This window comes from Brachyhypopomus gauderio, chromosome 15, assembly GCF_052324685.1.
Source record: "Brachyhypopomus gauderio isolate BG-103 chromosome 15, BGAUD_0.2, whole genome shotgun sequence".
NCBI lineage: Eukaryota > Metazoa > Chordata > Actinopteri > Gymnotiformes > Hypopomidae > Brachyhypopomus > Brachyhypopomus gauderio.
This window is the reverse complement of record NC_135225.1, coordinates 8,332,982-8,357,368: the sequence shown is the minus strand read 5'-3', so window position 1 is coordinate 8,357,368 and position 24,387 is coordinate 8,332,982. Positions and strand designations below refer to the sequence as shown.

General features: G+C 44.7%; 1 protein-coding gene across 8 annotated transcripts in view; it reads left to right on the top strand.

Moving 5' to 3' along the window:
• Positions 1-19,789, top strand: part of sertad2b (SERTA domain containing 2b) — a 28,745-nt gene extending 8,956 nt beyond the window's left edge. For 2 of the 8 annotated variants that reach the window (XM_076973799.1, XM_076973801.1), the window contains exons 2-3: positions 15,252-15,343; positions 15,864-19,789. In XM_076973799.1, coding sequence (XP_076829914.1) covers positions 15,868-17,034 — 1,167 coding nt within the window. In that variant the 5' untranslated portion in view covers positions 15,252-15,343; positions 15,864-15,867 and the 3' untranslated portion in view covers positions 17,035-19,789. Of the gene's footprint in view, positions 1-5,637; positions 6,035-9,362; positions 9,446-15,251; positions 15,344-15,863 lie in introns of those variants that run through there. The other 6 variants (XM_076973795.1, XM_076973796.1, XM_076973797.1 and 3 more) reach the window with 6 other exon arrangements.
• Positions 19,790-24,387: the final 4,598 nt, after the last annotated feature.

The following is a 24,387-nucleotide window of genomic DNA, read 5'->3' as shown; positions in this document are numbered from 1 at the left end:
CAGTGGCCTCTACTTTGATGACACCAGTATTTTCCCTAACCACACACCCAGGTGTTTTACATGTGACATGTTCTAGATTACATGGTGTTTAAAATGAGTTATATATCATTTTAAACCATGTTAAAAAAGTCTCAAAAATCTAGAATAACCAAACAAGGAAATTAATGTGCACAGAAGCACAGAGGACCATCATCACAGACTTTTATTTTGCACAGAGGACCGACATCACAGCTTTTATTTTGACTTCCCCATGTTCTTTTTTTCGTTCATGGACCTCCTGTAAGTTTTTTTATCCTCTTGCTGTCTGTCATAGGGCAGACACTGTTGTCATATGCAGTTGTGACTAATATGCACAAATGTGCTTACATTATCTCTGTCAATATGTATTGTCAATTGTTTGGTATTAAACAACTGTTTAATGTGGGATGAGAAAAGAATCAGTTATGCCTCATTAGAGAAAAACAGTTTCCAGCTCTGATGGAGCAGTGTCCAAACTACAGAATGTTTATTGAATTAGTCACCACGAGAGAAATCATGTCTTGATAGAGGAGCATTTATCATTAGCCAAGAGTTGCAGAGCTACTTGCATTTCACTGTACTTTCCAAGTGTAGGTTTGGTACTTAATGCTTTTTATATGACTAGACCTTTTGGAATGCATCACACTCACCAGGCTGGTTTTGTCTGTCAGTGCTTAACAAGAACAGCAATCAAAGTCTTGCTGTTGTCTTGGTTGGGTTTGTTAACATGCATAAATAAGGCTTATTTTTTCAGTTTAGGGCAACATGAACTTTAGGGCATAAGTGTGAACAGTACACAATGTGATAGTACTATCTGTGGTAGCTATTTACTGCAACACACATAAACACATAAACATGTAAATGTGTACTTGAATACACATCTGAACTAAATGTTTGCGCACAGGCATGCAAATGCACTCTCTCTTTCTTTTTCTCTTTTTCTTTTGTCTTTCTCACACACGCAGTTCACTTAAATTTAAGCTTTAGCAACCCTTGCTATTTCTGTCATACTATATACAAATATTTAAACATTTTTCTTTCATGTAGGAAAAGAAAGTTGCTGAGTCAATCTTTAATAGGACGCCTCCTTTTTCCTACAGGATTTTATGAGAGCTGGTCTGTGCCAAAACCCCTTTGTCTAGTGTTGGACTTTTCCGCTGGTTGGGTTTCTATTTGTCTACTCTCAAACCTTCCTCTCAATAAGCATGACTGAAGCTTCTTGAGATCGCTCTGCAGCGCTGTCCAGGAGAGTCGAAATGAAAAGGAAAAACAGTGTGATGAATGGAGGCCTGTCACACATGGAGCCCACTTCCAAAACCACAACCATTACTGTCTTAGTTTCAGTCCAGCTTGGGCGGGTGTGAATGTGTTTGTGTCTGCATGTGAATATGTTTGTGTGTGTGTGTGTGTGTGTGTGTGTGTGTGTGTGTGTGTGTGTGTGTGTGTGTGTGTGTGTGTGTGTGTGTGTGCATGCATGCGTGCAACAAATGTGTGGAGTGGGGTATCTGGTGTCATATCAATATTGTTCTGTATGCTCTCCATGACAACAGAATAAACCCAACGATAAACGCAAAGTACATGCACACAGTGTTGGGCTGCTTCTCTCATTTGCTATGTAGGTACCAGCACGTCTCTGTACTGCAGTTTTACCCATTTGAATTAAAGCACACTTTTCAGCCCCATCTTTAAACAGCTGAATACAATCTAGTGGTTTTGTTGCCATTACCATGGTTAGTACACATTCATTATAATATTTTACGGGTTTAGTTTTTTGTGTTGCTTTTTTGTCATGTTCCCTTCTTTTTTCTTTGAGGACAATCCTTAATACTTTTCCTCCCCTTCCTTCCCATCCAATTGTTGCCAAAACTGGGGACCTAGCCCACCCAATACCATGTTGCACACACATGCATATACATGGCCATACCTTTTCCAATGTACATGCAGTTTGGCACGTGCGATTATTATGTGTGCTTGTCTGTGGCATTGCTAAGCCCAGTAGAGACTAGAGTGGTTGCGGATGCCAAGAAGAAGGTCTGACATGTGACTTGGCCAGGATCAGAGTGGGCAGGAGGTCTCCTTACTCCAGCAGAAGGCTCTGCTCACCTCTCACCCAGTGGTGGAGCGTCACGCCTTTCTGGCGGCCTGGAACGCAGGATCCCCTCAGACACGAATAGTGGTGAGCAATAAATAAATAAAGAGCAAATCGGAATCGCATTTCAGACCTGTTTTAACTCCTTGCCCAGCCTCTGCTCTCTCAATGAGCTGCTGGCTTTGAATACACAGCCGTTTATTGATGGGGCGTTATTAATTATGATGTTAAAATGAGAGTGCATACTCAGGCACCCTCCTGCTGATGTGTGGCTGCATGGCTAATGAGCCAAATTAGATAATGAGGGGGGCAGAGATGTGCCAAGTACCCTCTGCGGAACGAAGAGGAGGGGTGGAGTGGAGCAGAACAAGAGGGAGGCAGAGAGAGGGGGCGTGAACAGTCAGGGGGGGAGAGAGGGAGAGAGAGAAACAGAGGGAGGGAGTTTAGCTGGCACCATGACTCTGTGTCTCTTGAAGAGGGCTGTAATTAAGAGCACTGTAATCTAGCAGCCTCTTTGTGCATATATGCATCGTGCATGGTGTGTGTGTGTGTGTGTGTGTGTGTGTGTGTGTGTGTGTGTGTGTGTGTGTGTGTATGTGTGTGTGTGCGCTTGTGCGTGTGAAATGATCACAAGAGGGTGGCAGTGTCATTTATCAATGCTTTAAAGAATTTGGTGTATTGTGTTTTTACATCACAGCACACTTAGCTGTGAATGAGTTACAAATGGCTCATTCACATATAGTGATATAACAAATCTGACTAGAAGCCTTTTTTCCCTAGATAATCCTTTTCTTTTCTAAATATAGGAACTGGAATCAATGCAAAGTCTGAATGAGATTATTCTGGAATTCAAACTGTTGCTCATGACTTACTGTTGACTCATGTGTCCCCCCACACTAAGTCGTGCAGTGTTAAATGCGGAGGCAGTGTGCAGGAGGCTCCCGTAATGTAGTGTAAATGTTCGTGTAGTGCTGTAGTATGTGAATGTGTAATGGAGAGAGAGTGACAAAGGGAGAGACAGAGAAAGCGGGAGAGAGAGAGAGAGAGAGAGAGAGAGAGAGAGAGAGAGAGAGAGAGAGAGAGAGAGAGAGAGAGAGAGAGAGAGATGGAGAGCGCTATGGTTTCTTGCTACTTGTGCAGGGAACAAAGGGGATGTTGTGGATGCCTCCCAGCAGCCAGCATTTCTCATTCCTGCCCCGACTGCTCACTGAGCCATTTCCTGTTTTTGACCTGAAATCTTTATTTAGAACCACCCCTCTGCTCACTACTCTTCTCCTCAGTCATGACACAGAGATGGGCAGAGAAACATGGCTTCACATGAGCTTATGTCCCTTCCAGTACAGTCCTCTGGCAGAGCCATGTTGGTAGTTCTACCACTTGTTGATAGAACAAGCTATATTTGAGATATTTTTACATGCTGGAGATATTTTATCCCCAGTACAGTGTACTGTAGAGCTCCCTTAATTTATAATATCAGGGACTATGTTCTCTGCCCGTGCTAATGAAGCACTGGAACCAGTTGACTAATCTGAGCATACCAGTAATGGGTGAGAGGCCAACCCATTCATTGTCACTATACATCTGCAGCAGATACCAGTGTTGGGCTGGAGTCATTCTATGTGCAGAATATGTAACTGTAAAGACAAACATCTGAACCCATTTAAAATGTAATTTTTGACCATGATAAATGTCTTGATGCTTCACCATTATTTAATCTGATGACAGGAGAGTCTGTGGATTTGATGGTCATTTTTCAGGGGTGATGAATTAAATCATTGTCTCAGATTTGCAAGCTTTGACTTGTTGCTGGTGAGGGAGCTGTATGTGGCTCTGGTGCGTGTGCTCTGCTCCTGCCTGAACTCCACAGCTGACGTATTAGTGGGCTGTTTCAAGCACCTCCACAGATTTCCCAGAAGGTTGTGGTGCTTTTTGGCATTAAGGCACAGTGGAGAGCAAGCCAACCGATCAGGATGTCCAGCACCTAACATAACCCAGATATTACCGTAATATCAGTTACCTCCAACTATTGGAATGTTTAACATATCATCCATTTAAAACATGCACAGAGTACCTACTTCATTTATCCATTTCTTTGTAATATAAGATCAATATTATTTTAATTAAAAAATTGATGAAGTCAGACTGCAAGCATGGAATATTTCTTAGATTTCTTCAAAGTAATTACAGTGTGTTTGCTTAGTGAACTGAACAAAGTTCAAGTAAGACCAACCAAAACTTCTCATTTATTGAGCTCCCTTTAAAATGTTGCTATAAAAATGACTTTTTTTTAAATCAGGTAACTATTTCAACCGTTTTATCTGTTGTGCAGGATTTTCACCTATAAGTGTAGTAGCATCACTGTTAATATCAAAGCATTAACAAAATTATACTCCTTTAAACTCTTTATACAGAATGTAACAAGTAGCTTTAATCAGTGAACTGGATGCATACTAAGAAAAACTACTGTAAAACTAGACAGTACTTTTATCTTAGCTGATTACATCTGCCAACACTGATCATCTATTGTGTTCACACAACCCTGTCTCACCAATTATGTTCTTTACCCAGATTTTTTTTGAGCATTCATGCACTCACCTTGGCCTTGTCTATTTATTTTGGAAGATGTTTTTGTTTTTACTGGACCGTTCACGTTCTATCCCATAATAATATCTTACCCTGGATTACCTTGTTTCTGACTATTGCAACAGTACTAATAAAAACTTGACTTATCACTTCTTATTCAAAATTAAATTATTTATGCAAAATGTTTATGTGATTATATGGTATGCTATATTAGTGAAATAACACATTGCTACACATTTTACAATTTCATAGAAATAGACAACATGTTTATATAGTCACGTTAACAGTGTACTACTCGGTTCAGCGGAACTGCTACCCATCTTTCGCATTTCATTGTTTAATTCCTTTGCTAATCCATCGCGTGAAAATGTACTAAACAGGCATAAAATTGATACGTTTCAGATACGCATATTTCACTTGCCTTCTACTAGTCTAATTAAATTTCTGCAAAGACGGCGCAAAACCATAACGGTAATTGTATTTTTTCATAATGGAAATAAGAATAAGGAGAAATACGGTGCCTCATGTAGTAATCGATGTGGCCATGCGGTGGCGGTATAGCTAGTCTAGTTAGACCCTTGAAGAGGGTAGACGAAAATAGTGTCTTTCTACTAGTGGAAACAGCATGAATGTAGCCTACCTTAGTTTTAACGCAGGACATTACAGAAAACACATATTGCTCATATATATATATTTGCATGTCATACAAATAAGTATGACATGCGGATAACAGAAATGCCATAAATAAATATTAGTGCAGATCCGTGTTTTAAACGTGATCTACGGTGTTGTAACGTATTAATAAAGTAGCTGGAACCTAGTGAGTATGAATCAGAAACAAAGGCTTTTCCACCAACTTTTACCAAGTGGTTTTACGTCAGTGAGAGTTTTCTAAGGGGTGGGTGGAAGCTCAGGGCGCAGTCGGGGAGGAGGGGGGGGGGTGCTTGCGTGTGTAGGGGCGGACTTCTCCGAGACCAGGCTCGGTGTGTTGGACGAGACCAGGCTCGGAGTGTGTTGGACGAGACCAGGCTCGGTGTGTGTTGGACGAGACCAGGCTCGGCGTGTTGGACGAGCAGCGCAGCCAAAGTCTCACTCTACGTCATACATCTGCGAGGGCGACTGTGGCGACCACTCCGCTCCTGCCCTTTTGTACGTCTGACTGGCGATTTTCTGCCGTCTTCTCACTTGTTTCATTGACGCCGAGCGTTGCTTTTCAGCCGTGCGGCGTCTTCTTTCGGTCCAAGAGTTGTGTCGGTGCCGTCGTTTGATTTGGAAGTAGGGCTGTCAACAATAAAGCGATCCTTCCCGATGCTTAATTTTAAACCTCCACTTCAGCTAACCGTGGTAAGTAGCTCAAAGATCTCACACGAACAACGCCGAACGACTGTAACGTCGTGGCCTGTGTGGCTTTCAAAGTGACGGGCTATAACGTTACACGGTGTGTGTGTCACTATCGTAAAAGGCAACATTAATGTATTCGTGTATTGTTGTCTGGTCCGTCTTCCCTCTTCGGTCTGTACATAAAGTTCGACAGCATGTCGCGGGCAAAGCAAAAGCCAGAACCTCTCTGTTTATAGAGCTCACTGAATAATACGGTGATGAAGACAGATTCGGGTTGTTTATTAAGTTTTGTTAGCTTTTTGAGGTTGACGTGCTAATGCAGTGTGACCAATTTGACGTTAAAGATTAGTAAGGCGTCGAAATTTTAAATGGTTTTAAATGGTTGTGTGTTTCTGTGATAATAGTAGTCTGACGGCTGCAACAGTCCTTTTAAATGAATCAAATAAACCTCTTGGTTCGTCAACAACTTCTCGAGTCGCTGAAGGACTGATACTCTTTTATTCAGAAAGCCTACTTAGGTGTCGCTTTTTCCCCAGCCTACACTATTTGGCCACCGCGATAGCTTACACTGTAACCAATCTAAACGTACTGCCACTTTTTATTATAACCCTTTCTCTCTCTCGCTCTCTCTCTCTCTCTCTCTCTCTCTCTCTCTCTCTCTCTCTCTCTCTATGCCTCTCTGCGCGTGTGAGTGTGTTTGCTAACTCTGAACTAATGAGATATCAATGCTCAAATAATGAGTTAATCCTCGGTAATATTCAATTGAACATTCCCTGTAGCAGGTAATTGGAAAAGAAAACATCCAGTGACCAGTTACCCTGTTAGCAAACAGGTTAAATGTTACAAAGGCCTATAGGTAAAGAGTGGGGTTAGTATGATAGTTGACCACCTGATCTATAGTTTCTGTATTCAGCCTATGAATAATCAAATGAAAAACTGCAGACTTGTGGTCTGCTGCATAGCAGTGAGAGTGTATGAGTATGAGTATGCTGCTGGCCTGCGAGAATGTGTCTTAAAATATTGGCAAAAATTGAGTGAAATCCACAGTTACACTCTGTGGTGCTTTTTGAGTCTTCTTGTGAGGCAAAGTCCAAAGAACGATCACATGCATGCATTCTCTATCTCTTTCTCTCTGTTTCTCTCTCTCTGTTGCTCTCTCTCTATCTCTCTCTCTCACACACACACACACACACACACACACACACACACACACAAAACCACATACTAAATTCAGTTGGGATCAAGGTCCAGTTAGATCTGCTAGTGAATGTTCATACCAAACTCTTATTACAATCACTGGCCTTTTTTCAGGTTGTTCAACTGATTACTCTAATTTTAATGTCACTTAGTAGTATATACCATGCCAGTCAGGCGAGTAACCTGTACATTGTAGATTCTGTCCATAGTTTCATGGGTCTCCTCTGGCAGAGGCCTTCTGACCTCATGTTGCCTATGAATGTGGAGCTATGCATGACGTGCGTGCGCGTGTGTGTGTGGCTCTGTAGTAAAACCCTAGTCTGCTGATGCTGGATGGGCCAAGCATGTATTACCAAGCCTAAGTGGCATGCAGCAAGCAAGGTCATTTAAGTTAATGCAGGAGACGTGGGCAGATTTCACATCTCAAGTTGCTGGATTCAGTTAGGGCAGTTGAACACAGAGCATTCTCCAGGCGCACATGTCCATGTATTGTCCCTTCATTGTGGTGATATGTATATGCTCCTTTAGTGTTGTTTGTATAAACTCAAGATGTACGCAAGCTCCTTATATTGAATTCTTTCATTAAGCACTTTCATATTTTACAATGCAAAGGGAGAGTTACAGTTAAAGAAAACATTCTTTATTATTGACGGCACATTTCCAATTTCTCATAGCATTTCATAATACAGTGCAGCATTTTACTAATTTTGCTGAAGCTGGACATCAGCAGTCAGACCTATAGTCTGTATGGCCATTATCTTGTCATTAATCATTTCTGAGTGTCATATAGGTAAATATGCTGTAGTAACTTTCTTAGGAAATTATGACAACTCGACTTCTGAGCTTTTCTGAGCAAGTCTTCATTCGTATTGGTTTGATTATATTTTCCAGAGAGTAAGTGTCTTACACCCCCACATACTGCATGACGTTTTGGGCCCTCTGGTCAAACCGGTTTGAAAAGCGTCCTTCTCTGTGCCAGCATTTAACTTGCATTAGCAGCACTGAACACTGGAGTTCTGGGTGTTTTAGTCTCCATTATACAGCGTTCACTATTTTAATGCATTATCTTAGGGCAGCATTCAGAGCTGTGTATTGGTGGGGTTGTGGGGGGGGGGGGGGGGGTATTTCTTGGCTCTGAAGACTTTAAGTACCCTTCCGCTTCAATGCTGGATTCTTCTTTCTTGCCGCTCTGTGTTTGGGGTCCTCTCTTTCAAAAAGCGTGCCTCCTTTATAAAGCGTGTGAGAATTTTGGCACGGCACACGTTTGAAATGTGAGGAAGTGCAGCCCTGCTCCGAGAGCCGGGCGATACAGTAGTTCTGCCACATTCCTTACGCTCTGGGCTGTTATGCGAGTTCTCTTGTTGCCTCCGCTGACGTAAAGCCGGGCTGCATGCTGCTGCCTTACTGCACATGTTGTGTGACACCCACACGGCCCGGCTGCTCCGGGCAAAGGCACCGCGTGCTGGCTCTCCCTTGGCCCCGGCCGTGACCGTGAGCGTAGCCGAGACGCCGCAGCACACGTCCAGGGAACGCGTTGGCCGCGGGATGAGTCAGTGCCATCGGCCCGTCTCGCGCTCTGCTCTGCTGGACGCCAGAGCTGGCGTGGAGCTTCGTCTGTTTGCTCCTCGTCCAGAGCTTATTTTGCCTGGTCACTGCTGTTTGTTATTGATGTTTTGCTCTGCGCAGAGAAAGATATGGTGACAAAAGGGAGGATTCTCCAGCAGCGAGGGGTTTTTTTCATCGTCCTCGTGCTGTTTAAAATATCAGTTTTTATATTAAAGTGAAATTGTGAAGATGTTGGTGTATTGCAAGTGATATGACCATTAGAAGCTAGTTGTCTGTGCAACAGCTGATTCTATTTTTGTATTGCAGTATTGGTCTGATGAGATAATTGGAGTCATAGTAGCTTATTTCTCCGTATTTACACAGCTTGCTTATACCACACTGGTGTCTTTCTTGCATAATGCCAAACTGCTGCTGAACCTCTGCTGTGCCATAAATGTGTCATTTGGTCCGCCTCTCTCTCGGCGTATTGCTCACTATCTGTATCTCTCTGTCTGTCTCATTCTTTCTGTCTCTTTCCCTCTTTTTCTCTTGGTGTCCCTCCACTCTCTCCTCTCCTGCTCGTGCTCAGTATTATTGAGCCTTCGTCAGGAGGGCCCACACAAATGACACCCCCGTCTTTGTGCCATCAAGTGCCGTGACAAAGCGCGCAGAGTAAGTACAGAGGCCAGGCGGAGAGGAGGATGAACATGTATTATGTGCCTGTAATGATACTGTAAGATGACACCAGACGGTGCGCTGCCTCTCTCTCTCTCTCTCTCTCTCTCTCTCTCTCTCTCTCTCTCTCTCTCTCTCTCTCTCTCTCTCTCTCTCTCTCTCTCTCTCTCTCTCTCTCTCTCTCTCTTCCTTCTCGTCATTTTTTCTGCCTGTCATTCTTTATCTTTGCCGTTCTCCTCACAGACCTTTCGCATTTAACGCAGTAATGTATGTGCTATTACATGTAGACAGAAGAATTCATGTTTTACTGTCCTAGCTGTCTGTGTGGTTGTGGCCTGACACACTGTCCTCATGGAACTCACCACAGAACCGTGAGCTGTGCATGTATGCATGTGTGTTAGCGCGCGCGCGCGAGTGTGTGTACGGGTATGCATGCATGCACGAGTGTGCAAGTGTGCTTGCGTGTGTATGAATCTGTACCCTCAGGACCTGAAATAGCACAGCGCAGAGGTGAGGGGGAGGGGAAGACAGAAGCACAGGCATGGAAACGTGCAGATCCTGTTACAGGATCATAATATCACTGAAAACCCAGCGCTCGCTCACTTGCTCCATCCCTCTCTTGCTCCCTCTCTCACTTGCTCCCTCGCTGGGACCCTAGCTCACTCCCTCCCTCCCTCCCTCTCTCACTCACTCACTTACACGCTCCAACCATGTCTCCATCCTCAGCCCAGCTCTCCTCTGCTTCTTCACCTGCGTGCCAAATAATAGACGTTATGCGTCTCATTCTGTCCCTCACGTGAAGTTTGTGTTGTCTGTTTGGTTAGGACAGAGTGTCCCGCCAGCGTAGCAGCAGGGTTGCATTTCCAAACCCCTGCTCTGTCAGCCCTGTGTTCTCCTGTCCAAAGGCCTCAGCCTCGGTTTTACACTAATTCTGGACTTATCCGGTGCTCTGTTTCATGCACTTAGCTACTGGCAGGAGCCGTAGCCAGGAAGCGAGCCGCAGCTAAGCCACTCTTTTAAAACCGTGCTGTAAAAACGCAGCCTTCGCCAACCATTTTACAACAACCTTAAAAACAGAGTATAAGGGAAAGAATGAGCTCCCCTTTTGATGTCGTGAGTCTTTTTTTTTCTCTCTGTCCACCCAGAGACTTTCTGCATCAGTGGGTGGGGGGTGGGTGGTTGAAACGGGGTCATTGCTCAGCTCTGTCGCGTTAGCTGCGGAGAAGCAGCCGGTCGTGTGTTCCTGCCCGTCTCTGTGTGTGTGTGGGAACAGCGTGTGCTGAGTGAGGCTGGAACATGCTGCCTCTCACTGCCTTTCTCTCCTCTGGCTCCTCCTGTTGAATCTCTCTGTGCTCCATCAGGGGCAGTAGGTGACAGCTGCACTTTTTCACCCAGGACTGGCTTCCCTTTCCCAAACCCAAGCCTTAAACACCAGGAAACAAACCACTTAACTTCCCGAACTTGCGCCAAGGCATTAGGAGAGTCGCTAACCAGGCTAGTCTCAGCTATTCTCCTCTGCTCTGCTGGTGACCTTTCACCTCAAAGATGGAGGGAAGAGGATGGAGGGCTGGGGGGGAGCAGGGCAGTGAGACGGAGGGAGAAGGGGGAGAGGAATGTGGTGGGTGGGGTAGCACGGGCGTTTGAATGCTACAGACAGTGCTCTCCACTCCCCGGTGCGAGTCACAAGGACCCGTTCAGCTGCCCTGACGTTCCTCAAGCTCTCCTTAATAACCTAAAACAAGGATTCAGAGTGAATTGGTAGTCTATTCATAAGGAGATGTATATTATATATATTATATTATAATATGCGTATATATATTCATTATTCATTTCACTTGATGATCCCATGAAATTTACAGCAAATTTAGTGTAGAAGATTCTTTGATTTGCCAGAAGAAAATATCTCACGCTCCACCTTCACTGTTCCCACTGTAGTGTCCCTGTAGTGTCCCTGTAATGTTCCTGTAGTGTCCCTGTAATGTCCCTGTAGTGTCCCTGTAGTGTCCCTGTAGTGTCCCCGTAGTGTCCCTGTAATGTCCCTGTAGTGTCCCTGTAGTGTCCCTGTAATGTCCCTGTAGTGTCCCTGTAATGTTCCTGTAGTGTCCCTGTAATGTCCCTGTAGTGTCCCTGTAGTGTTCCTGTAATGTTCCTGTAGTGTCCCTGTAATGTCCCTGTAGTGTTCCTGTAATGTTCCTGTAGTGTCCCTGTAATGTCCCTGTAGTGTCCCTGTAATGTCCCTGTAGTGTCCCTGTAATGTCCCTGTAGTGTTCCTGTAATGTTCCTGTAGTGTCCCTGTAATGTCCCTGTAGTGTCCCTGTAATGTCCCTGTAGTGTCCCTGTAATGTCCCTGTAGTGTTCCTGTAATGTTCCTGTAGTGTCCCTGTAATGTTCCTGTAGTGTCCCTGTAATGTCCCTGTAGTGTCCCTGTAATGTCCCTGTAATGTCCCTGTAGTGTCCCTGTAGTGTCCCTATCTGCCCAGGTGGTCGCGCCGACAGCACGTCAAAGCTGCATTTTGGTTCATCTCAGTTAATTCTACACCCCTAGATGTCTTTAAATGGTGTTTTCCTCCTTAATCTAGTGTTGACTTGCAAAAATCATTCCCATCTCTAATACTGACTCTGTTCCTAAGCGTCTTTTGGTAATTTTACTAATTCTGTTTCATTGTTGCTTTTTCAGGGGAGTTATGCATATTCTCTTTCACATCCTAAACACAGCTTTTATCAACAGCAGCAGTAGAGGAGCTGGGTGAAAACATTTCTCAGTGACATTCATACATTTTCACTTCTTGCTTGTCAAACAAGTTTGTTTTCTTTTCCTTAGCAGTGATGTTTATGGTCCAGTACTAAATGATGCACTAGTCAAGTATTCTGTGTGCTCCCTGGTTTTTGAAAGTGTATCATTCTCTCTCTCTCTCTCTCTCTCTCTCTCTCTCTCTCTCTCTCTCTCTCTCTCTCTCTCTCTCTCTCTCTCTCTCCTCTCTCTCTCTCTCTCTCTCTCTCGCTATGGTCATGACTGGGCTGCTTCCCCAAAGAGTCAGTAGCTTTTAGATCGGAATAAATTTGTTTTTGCATTTTGCCATTCATGACAACATTTGAGCATTTGACACGGTTAGATCACTTCATGTGGTCTGGGTTGGGTGTGAGGGGGATTATGGCCAGAAAAGTTCATAGCGGTTTGTGACATGGTGTTGCAGGCAGGACATTTAAAACAACAGCAGAAGCTTCAGTGCTGAATGTTGGCTGTTCATTCTCATTTGAAATTTCTAAAAATGTCCATGTGTATATATTAATGATAAAACAAGCGCACACACACTGTCAGTGGCCTCTTCCTTTTCGGAGCACTGTGTGTGTAAATGGCATGCTTTGGAATCTGCATGTTTCGTCAGAAGACTTAACTTGTTTTTCTCTCCAGCACACATTTTTTAGATTCAAATCCTTTGCCTCAGAAGCTGTACATGAGAAGGAAAGAAACACTTATTTTTTCACTTTAACTTCCCTTGGCCCCTCCTCTCTCCCTTCTCTTCCTCCCGCCCTCTTCTCTCCATCTCTCCCTCCCTCCTCTACCTCTTTGTCATCTCTTTGGGTGGATTCCCAGCTGACTGTGTTTGTCATGGTAACGGGCAGCGAGGCAACAGGCCCAGCCACTTGCACTTCCTGACAGAGCTGCGGCTGCGCAGTGTGCGTGTGTGTGTGTGTGTGTGTGTGTGTGTGTGTGTGTGTGTGTGTGTGTGTGTGTGTGTGTGTGTGTGTACGCATGCACGCGTGCGCGTGTGTGTGTGAGTGTGCACGCAGAGCCAGGGTGCATGAAGCTGTCAGCCTGGATTAGGTTCAAGCACACTGCAATACTGCCTACTGCTACCGGGCTTCACTCTATGGTAATGAGGAGAGGCCTCAGGAACAGTCTTCCTTCTTGCTCTGTCTCTTGTTGGCTCTCTCTCTCTCTCGCCCTCCCTCCCTCTCTCTCTCTCTCTCTCTCTCTCTCTCTCTCTCTCTCTCTCGCCCTCCCTCCCTCTCTCTCTCTCTCTCTCTCTCTCTCTCTCTCTCTCTCTCTCCTCCCCTGCGCTCACTTCTCTTCCTCCCTCCCACCTCTGTGTCTCCTTATCTTTGTCTTTTTGGCTTAGATAACATTATTCTTAGTTGTTTTCCTTTTCGTTTCCTTTATTACACATTTTTTTGACATTAGGAGAAGAAGGTGTTGTTTAAGACTTGTGGACTGCCTTATTTAATTGCTTTGGGAGCAGTCTGAGCGAAACTGATCTGGAGGGCAGAGTACTGCACACTGACTGCCACATTATTTCACTATGCAATCCATATTCTCAGAATCTGACATTATATGAAACTCCCGAATGACAGCCATTATTTGTTCATGTCTTATATGAATTATAGTGAAAACTGCAGCTAAATCATATGCAAAACTAACACAATTTATGTGCAATGTATAAAATTTCCCCTAACCAAGAATTATATTTCTTCAGATTTTTGGGCTGGTAGAATACCATAACATGGAGCCACATGTCGCCATACTTCAGTCCTTCAGTTCTCAGTCATTTATTCAGTCTCTCTCTGTCTATTTCCGCCACCCCCCCCCCCCCCCCCCCCACCATGCCGGCTCCACAGAACTGCGGTGACTCAGTGTACTGTAACAACATGGCGGCCCCTGAGAGGGGTTGTAAATCTCAGGTCTCGTCCACCGGTACAGTAGCCAAGAGCGCTGTTGCTCAGCGTGGGTCCTGGGAGTGGCTGGCTTTCCTCGGTGCCCCACTCTGCCCCTCCCAGCCCCACTCACCCCTCCCCTCCCCACCCCACCCCGCTGTCCACTCCCCTCCCCTCCCCGCTGTCCACTCCCCTCCCCTCCCCGCTGTCCACTCCCCTCCCCTCCCCACCCCGCTGTCCACTCCCCTCCCCTCCCCGCTGTCCACTCCCCTCCCCACCCCGCTGTCCACACCCCCCCCCCTCCCCTCCCCGCTGTCCACTCCCCTCCCCACCCCGCTGTCCACACCCCCCCCCTCCCCTCCCCGCTGTCCACTCCCCTCCCCACCCTGCTGTCCCCTCCCCTCCCCACCCCACTGTCCACTCCCCTCCCCTCCCCACCCCGCTGTCCCCTCCCCTCCCCACCCCGCTGTTCACTCCCCTCCCCACCCTGCTGTCCACTCCCCTCCCCTCCCCACCCCGCTGTCCACTCCCCTCCCCTCCCCACCCCGCTGTCCACTCACCTCCCCTCCCCACCCCGCTGTCCACTCCCCTCCCCTCCCCACCCCGCTGTCCACTCACCTCCCCTCCCAGCTCCACTGCTCCCCACTCCCCTCCCTGCCCCACTGTCCCCTCAACTCCCCCCCAACCCCACTGTCCCCCCTCTCTTCCCAGCCCCACTCTCCCCCTCCCAGGCTGCTGCACTGTCCGCCGACCCCCCCCACTCTGTGCCGTCCCTGAAGGTTGCGATTTCGTATGACACATACCGTGAGCCCTTACTGAAAGTCTGACACACATTTGCCTCCCTCCTTTTAGCAGCAGGGCTCAGGAAGGAGCAGTCAGAGCAGGATTCCTGAAATCACTCCTCCATCGTCCACCGCCACTTCTCCGCCCGCCTCCCTCTGTGACATGCTTCTCTTTTACACATCATTGAGAGAGCGGATCTTCATATATGGCGATAACGTTTGCAGTGATTGAGCAGACTGAAGTGTTTGTGCTTTCCCAGGTGCTGGATGGCGCAGAGCTTTGTCTCAGTGTTGTGTTACCTTATCTGTTTGGCACAGTTGTAACGCGAGTCGTCGTGTGCTCTTTCTTCTCTGCGGCGGCTGCACAGAGATTGTAGTGACTCTCGCCCCAGTGGAAGCTCAGAATGCTAATATGATGACAGCTTGCGGGCCAATGTCATGGCAACAAAGCTACAATCTGGTAACAGAAACGGTCTTTTATTTTTAACCCAAGTCAACTTGTTGATGCTCAAACCAACTGCTGTTTGGGTTGGCTGTCTGTTTCGTTGGTCGTGTATTTTGTCCGACATGCCATGTGCCCGTTCGTAATGTTTATCTGCCTTTATTTATGACGACTTTAGTTTACGTGCCTAACAAGTTTTAACATACCATCTCATCAACTAAACACTATATGGTTCCTGCAGAAGGAGCCTTTTTGTACTTTGTGGTATTTGGTCTTTGAGTTGGCTTTTTGTGGATTTATCGTCTTGATTTTGATCAACCATATTTTACAAGTCACTGTTACCTTTAACATCTTTATTATAGAAATGTGTATGTTTTATACACATTTTAAAGTCTGTGTTAGACTTTGCCTTCACTAGAACCTTAAGGAAATGTTTACATGAACATTTCGTGTACCAAGGAAAGATTTTGGCCCGGCGTATGATGTTTATTCACTCTTTCTCACACTCTCTCGTTCTCTCACTCTCTGACCGATACAGATATATGTTGGGTAAAGGAGCAAAGCGGAAGCTGGATGAGGATGACGAGGGCTTGGAAGGCAAAGCGCTGGCGGCGGGGGCTGGAGGCGCGTCCGACGGCCTCTCCAAGGTGTCCTACACGCTGCAGAGGCAGACCATCTTCAACATCTCTCTGATGAAGCTGTACAACCAGCGGGCCCTCTCCGAGCCCAGCCTGGAGAAGCGCGTGCTCATTAACAACATGCTGCGGCGGATCCAGGAGGAGCTGAAGCAGGAGGGCAGCCTGCGGCCGCTCCTCTTCCCCCCCTCGCCTCCTGCCGACGACCCCGTGGACGAGAGCTTCCGGGAAGCGCAGCCCGCCTTTGGCGTGCTCTCCGTGGTGGCCACGACGCCACCCTCCCCACAGCCCCCCACACCGCCGCCTGCCGCCCCCACCCCACCGTCGCCGCCCCCACCGTCGGCCCTGGCCAGCCCCACGTCCCTGGACACTTGCCTGACTCCGGCGTCCTTACTGGAGGAGGACACCGCTGCGTTTTGCACCTCGCCCTCTCCGCTCTCACCCTTGTCTCTCCAGAACGGCTCTGCCAGGCTCTCGGGCCCCGCGGCCGGAGACAGCTTCTCTTCTGCCCTGGATGAGATTGAGGAACTCTGCCCGTCAGTGGCGGCAGCTACGGCAGTGGGGCCCACTACTACCTCCCCCCCCACACTCACGGCCGCCCTACACCTGCCTCTCCAGCTGGCTCCAGCCACCAGCCATCCCGCTGGAGCCTCTGACTCCAAAGACTGCAGCCCAAAGTCCTGCAGCCCAAAGCTGGAGGGGTCGAGCTCGCTGCCCATGGAGCGCCCAACAGTGGCGATGGTGACCACCGAGCCCAGACTAATGGAGAGTCTTTCTCCCACCGGCCTGGACATGAACACTTCACCCTCCTCCTCTTCCTCAGGCTTCCTCACAGACCTGGCCTTGGATGATATCCTCTTCGCTGACATTGACACCTCCATGTATGATTTCGACCCCTGCACCTCTGCTGCAGGTGCTTCCCCCTCCAAACTGGCACCTGTGGTGACGGCCGATGACCTCCTCAAGACCCTGTCCCCTTACAGCGGGTCTGCCCCCGCCGTTGGCTCCAACCAGCCTTTTAAAATGGACCTCACCGAACTGGACCACATCATGGAGGTCCTGGTAGGATCATGACCAGGTATGGACAGAAAGGAGGAGACGCAAAAATAAATCAAAGAAAGTTTTTTTTAGATACAAAAATGTAAAAACTGAAAACTCTGTGGATGTTTTGTACAGTTTTTATTTTTAAGACAAGGCAGTTGTAATAATCAATGGTGATGTCACCCAGTACTACTTCTCAACACTGTGCATGCACTGTGCTTGCCTTTCCAAAAATGAACATGAAGGAACAACACTTGGCTTCTGTCAGATTTGAGTGCCTTCATCGAAAAATGACCACTCGGCAAAGTCCTTTTATTACTGTCTCTTGTTCTTACGCAGAGAAGGAGTAGCAGCTCTTTCCCCTCCTCAGCATACAGGTGCAAGATCGTGCTCCACTGGGCCCTATTTTTGTGTTACTTTCATTTTCACTAAGCACAACAATTTAAAAAGAGGAACCTGGATTTATGGGCTTCTTTAGTGTTATTGTTCTAAAGCTCAAAGCTGGTTGAGCGATATTTAAAGCTGTCGGCTCTAACTTTAATGTCCTGACTGAACTCCCACTTTCTAAACTCTAGTATGAAATGTACATGCTTTACACTTACTGGCTTATTTATGTCTTTTATGAACTCTGGTATGTCGTGAGGATTTTGGATTAACCTTCAACCAAATTCCAAATTGGTGACTTCAGGCAATACGCACACATTATAATGATGCACATTTGTTGTATAGTTATTTTTATGTGAAACGGAGTCCTTATCCTGAGTAGGAAATAATCGAGTCAAGGCAAAATCCCTTTACGCTATGCCCATGCCAATAACTTCTCCATTCTTTTATGACTGGATTTATAGTGCTTGTATTGTTACTAAATGCATTTTTCATTTAAGTACACTACGCTGATGTTCAGGAAGTGAACCTGCACGTGCCTGCTCATCCTTTCTTGTTATAAGCAGCCTGACATTTTTTTTATCAACTTGGTCATTTTTCAGACATTTTCATCCTCCACTCTCCAACGGTACGGTATACATATTATTGCATGCAGGATCGCATCACACCTGTACAAAAGCCAGTTGCTGAATTTTAAGTGTGTTGGTTTATTGACCTTATTTATACCATTGTTTGATTGAGTTTTACTGATTGTCATTTGCTCATTCCTTGTCTCCCTGTTATCTCTCAGCTGGGATTTCTCTTCTTGGTTTTTTGGCCAGTAAATATGGTCACAAAGAGTTTTAAGGGCAAGAGCACTGGAGATTTAGAATTTCAGTTATGCATATGAAACGGTTGGTATACTGACCAGCTTTAAATTATTACAGTAGATGTTTCTCACTTAGATTTTTAAACATTGCCATCCCTTATTCCACATTTAAAAAGTTGTAGGCCTGTATGCAGCAAATGGCAAGATTTGCCTTTAGCTCTGAAACTTGCTACAAACCACTGATTTTAATCAAACTGGATTGCAGGGGGCTTCGAACTTTGTGTTTTCAGTTCAGTTCTGACTTATCGTGTCATGTGAAAAGGGACCATTATTCACATCAGCTGCTTAGAGTTGTAGAACGGTTCTCTCGGGGGAGGGCCGAGGACTTAGTGTAAAACATCATCTCCTATCACAGACTTCAAGTACATTTCAAGTACATTCTGGCTTCATAGCATAGAAACACATAGGCATTGTCAAACAGTGAACTGTAATACTGGTTCTTATTCAGGTGTGACCATTTCAGGTGTGGAATTTTAATTTACTTATTACAGAGAAGCCTTCAGTGGGAGTAACAGTTTGAACAGGTGATGCCCAAGAGTGCTAGAGAGGATACAGAACAATGAGCTTGAGTGTGAGAGCCCAGCGGGCAATGCTATACTTTCATTATTATAATTACTGATTATTTTAAGTTGTTTGGATTTGGAGTGATTGTTTTTGTTTTAAATTATTTATTCTTTATTTCCTGTGTAAATATATTTATTTTGATGTGAAGCTACCATCTGAATTGTAATATGTACAGAATGTATGGTAGGAATGTACTCTGCTTATAGGAATGTATCATGCTTAATGAATTGGGTTGGAAGCCATTTTTTTCTGTTTTGAAAATGCATTATTTTGTTTGTTTCCTCTATTATTATTTCGGGGTGGTGTTTGTGGCGGTTTCTATGTCTGCACTCCCTACCCTTATTTAAATATGAGTATTTAATGTCTACGTATTTCAGTTTGTGTGCAAAGGAAAAGTTTGTGAAGCAATACTTTATTCTCTTCAAACTTCAGAGGTTCAGACTCCAAAGCTTATTTTTAGGAACGTCTATTAATAACTCTCAATGCCAAAATGTACGAAGAGCAGAACTGAATTCTATTTGATTCTGGTTACTGTTAGTTGGACACGGGGCAGTCCCTGTCTTCAGTCCATGACACAGGCCACCTATTTCGGGGAAGTAAAAGTAATTTTGAGAGAGACCACCAGGAGCTAATGTGGAGTGCGTGTATGTGTGTATGTGTGTATGTGTGTGTGTGTGTGTGTGTGTGTGTGTGTGTGTGTGTGTGTGTGTGTGTGTGTGTGAGGTGGAGGCTTTTCTGCTCAGTAAGAGAGGCTGTATTTTTCACAGACCTTGGAGCTGTGCCTTTTTCTATGCAATTACCAACATATTCATTTTGAGAAAAATGAACCCATCAATTAATGATCACTGTATTTGCATCAAGGTGTGGACTGTAGAATATATATAAAATATGGACAGGTGTCTATGAATTAAAAACAGTCTTACTTTTGTAGTTTTATATCATACAATAAACTATTCAAAATAAATGTATTTGTCTTTTTTTATTTACAAGAGTTCACTAGCAGGGGTAATGACCTAGATAACCTGATGTATTCTTCACCATGTGTACTACCACTGGGTAATCAACAGGTTAATCTCTCCTGCAGTAGTGCCTCCTCTCCCGCTCAGTCACGGAGGCGGGACTGTCCTGCTCACTACACTTCTCCCTCCGTGACTCGAAACAAACATGGAGCATTTCTCTGCATCAACAGTTGCCCCCATTTTGCGTCCATGCTTAGCTGGAGTCTATTTTCAGCATCGGGGCCACACAGCTGTGGAGGCCAGAGACACTTTTAGGTCCAAGCGTGTGGCTGTGCCTCTCGCGTCTGCGTGCGAGGCAGTGAAACCTGGCGGCCAGGCCGGAGCATGGCCCGCTTGCTCTCAGGTCAGGGTGGATGACTTTCCTCTTACGCACTGTTTAGACTCCATGGAACGGTTGAATCACTCATTCAGCAACTCTGGCTGCCCGTGCCCACCACAAAGATCCCTTAAGCTGTTTTTATGTGCATGATACTTTACACGGCATTATCTATTTTTATAAACCCCATTTAGAAATTATTGTTATTTGACAGTAAAATATTTGCATAATTTTATTGAAAGTGGTATACAAACCTACACCAAACCCTAGGCATTGGCGTTAAGTTCAGTGTTTTACAAAAAAGAAAATTGGAGATGAGAGCTGTGGCAAAACTAACAATAACATGTAAAATGTAATTGTATTAATCATGTTTGCAGAATGTATATAGTAATATCAATGCACAAAAAAGTTACTTAAAGTAAATAATTTATCCATTGCAGTGCTGCAACCCTCTGCTTAAATGCATATCTGCATAGCTACATGTATGTATTCCAAACACAATGACCAGTATTATTATTTTTTGGATCACACCTCATAGATGTTTCCAATAACTGATCACAGAAATGAACTTGTATGAAAACAGCTCTGGGATTGAAACATACCTGAAAAAGGACAACAGGTTTCAGACTTTGCAGATCTTTATCAAGTCAAATGAGTCTAGAAGTACAAGAATGCAATGGGGTTTAGTCTGTTCTAGTGGGGGTCCTTACTCTGCCAGAGATGCACATGATATGAGATTCCTTTTCATATTTGTATGGATATTTTTATAAAACGCCTGGCTAATCTATACAAAAGTTAAATCTAACCTCTTTAATCAGCCCAGTATAATGTACCGTGACTACAATGCTTCATGATTACTTCATTGCACTGAGGTCAGAGTACCTCACAATGACTGCTGCTTCTTTTGGTCTTTCTACAACTCTGACCAAGGACATTGACAGTTAAGTTGACACACCTGTCCAGAAGATTAACTGTTGCCTCTCTTTTTTGCTCTCTGTGAATAGTATGTTCTGTATATTATTGGGAACAGAGAACAAGCAGCATGGTGGTAATTTAGCTATTCTGTATATATTCCAACTAGTGGGGCAAAATAACACACTGTCCTATTCAGCTATTATAACAGTTAACATAGCTGGAGAGACAAACTGCTTAAGCAGCTGCATTTATAATTGGATTCTGCTCAGTTCACAGAGAACATATACAGCCTCCCTTGTTTCTGTGGAAATGCAGGGAGAAAGAGAATGGGAGATTGCAGCAGGGTTGCACTCTGCTCCCCCCCTTTCCCTCCCCCTCTCCCTGTCAGGTTGGCTTTGTGCGGACATCTGAATGATCCTGTTCTGCTCTGGCTGTGGAGGGAACGGAGCCACGCCTTCTCTCCGCCAACCACAAGCCCAGCTCGGCAGACACACATGCGGCCACACATGTTTATATAACACCTACGTCAGCGCAGCACTGCCCCCACCGGTTGGAATGTGAATCGCATGGTGTAGGGGCCCCCACATCTCCCCGATCCCCACCCTCCGTGGAACATGTTTAGCTAGTGATGCCAGATTTCTGAGTTGTTGTCACTTTTTTGGCATTGTGAAATGTGTTGTGATACAAATGATATTCATTTAAACGACTCACACGGCCTTATACACATTCACAAAAGATTATGATGCTTCAACAATGTTAATAGTAATTTGCTAATTTATTGTTATATAAATGTGGTTAAAAATAATACATAATAATGACAAGGACACTGGTTTGTCTTTAAACAATAACAGATACATAAAGACCTCTAGAAGCAAAGATATTTTCTTATTAAAATTTGGTCAATTAAAATTTCACAGATGCTTATTCATTTGTCCCAAATAAAAGGTTTGATGACAATACACTTGGTTGTGAGGTTTTGTAGACACGTGTCAGTGGCAAAGGTCTCTGGGAGTTAATGATTATGAAGGACACAAAGTGCTTCTCAGCAGCCATACTAAGGAGCAGCCAAAACATGGGGAAAGTGAACATCTGAAGGAGGGATGAACCATGTGAATAGAGGATGGATACTGAGACAGCTGAATTTAATGTAAGACTTTGGAGGAGAGGAGGAAGTGAGGGTGTTGAAGAAAGAATCCGCGTGAGTATTTAGTGTCTAGTAATATTTTAAGCTGATGTGCCCCATGGATATGGGAGTATACTACATAAATAGCTTAAAGAAAAAGCACAAAGAAAAAATCCCATTAGTTTAAAAATGGATACACTTCCATCTGTACTTCATCTGTACTTCCAAAAATACAGCTAAAATAGCCTGTGAACCAACTTGTGGGAGAGAAAGTATTCCTGATAGTTGTGAACAAATGTAATGATATCCAGCACATTCAGCCTGATCGTACTTGATAATCCATAATCACGCCAACAGAATAAAGCAGAGTGCGTCTCCACATTTAAAAAGAGGTGTAAGAGTGAATACGTGTGATTGTATACGAACATGTTCATGTGATTTCCAGTGTGCTGGTGTCGAGGGGAAAGGCCCATAGTGAGGAGCCAGAACAGGAAGTAAGAGGCAGACCACACACAGCTGCAGCATGGAAGCAGTGGGTGTGAGGAAGTGTGTGGGAGTGTGACATTCAGAAAACACACAAACAGCAAGGGACAGAGAGGGGAGGGGGGGGGTAGACAGAGATACACCAAAATATCATGATAATTATATGATAGTAAAAACTAAAATCCTCTTCAGAAAGTCAGAATTAGACAAAAGCACAATTTCAGACACAACCCTCTGCTCAGTCCACCTGTCCAGATGTCCAGAATTCATAAAATTCCTTATTCCTTTCTTTACATTTTCATTTAAACAACGCCAATAGACTTAAAAAAAAAGAAAAACATAAGGCAATCACAAGAGCCATACTTCTTCGGAAGAGCCGTATTTCTTCAAACAAGACTAATTTCCTCACAAGAGACTTTATTTCTTCAGGAGAGACTTGTTGGTTGCTGACAGTTGGTGTCGGTTGAAGTGCCGGTCGCTGGCAGCACGCGAGACAGCCCGAGCAGACAAGCTGCCCAATAGGCCCAGGTGGGCATGGCGGTCCAGTGCTCTGCCCACTGCCCGGCCTGTCTGCAGGGCTTTCCGCCTGAGCAGGTGAGGAGAATGGAGCAGCAGGAGAGAAGGGCCACACGGCTGCAGCATTAACCTAATTACAGCCTGGCCCTGCTAAATAAACACTTATTAAATTTGCATGCTCAAATACACTTATGAGAGGACTGGGTCACAGTGCGCGCTGCCGTTCGCCGACACTAAGGCATGAACACCAGTTGTACACACACGGCTTTCACTGAACTCTCAGGTGAAGTGTACTTGATTATGGCCGAGCCAGATAAGTGAATATGTTCAATAGAGGAATGCTAGCTTGAAGTACACAGATAGATTATTGCAAGGACCTAAAGATGGCATTCTGGATACAATTATATTTTTCATATGAAATAAATGTGGAAGAAGATTAGACGAACAGTGTAGAGGGAATTTCAACACCATTATCAGTTGAGGAAAGCAATTAAAACATTGTGATTCTGGGACCAAATAATGATTCCACTAAGCCATATAGACCCCAATAAGTAAGGAAATCTCCCTATCTTCTACTGACCTATATAAAGTGTACTAATAAAGAGCATAGTGCGACGGTATACTGGTTTACTGCACAAGACTGCCCCCAAGTGTTTCAAAAGATTATTGTTTATTACTGTCTTTTTTTTATCTGCCAGTTGGAGCGCAGTTGAATAGGGCTGCTAAACCTTACTTGTATGCATTATTATCTACACTGCATGCAAATTAAAATATTTACATGACAATAAAAGTCCACATACCATGATTAGATTCAAAATAACCATGAATAGATTAAAAATATTTGGAACATAAAAATGCGTGTCAAAACACAAAATACGTATTTATTTAACAATGTCAATACTATATGAGAGCTAACCAGAATTGCAATTAGGCTACAGCAGATACAATAATTGAGTTACACATGAAAGAAAATGTACTCAGCAAGCACGTAACTTACGATTTGTGATGGTATATAATTCTTCCCAGCTGGCACACGACCGACCTTCAACGTTGAAATGTGGTTGAAATATAGTTGAAATACTGTCCGTTGTTGTTTCAACGTTGAAACAACGTTGAATCAACGTTTAATGTTAAATGGTTGCGCAAACGTTGAACTATTAACGGTGAATCAACGTTGAATATTAAATGGTTGCGCAAA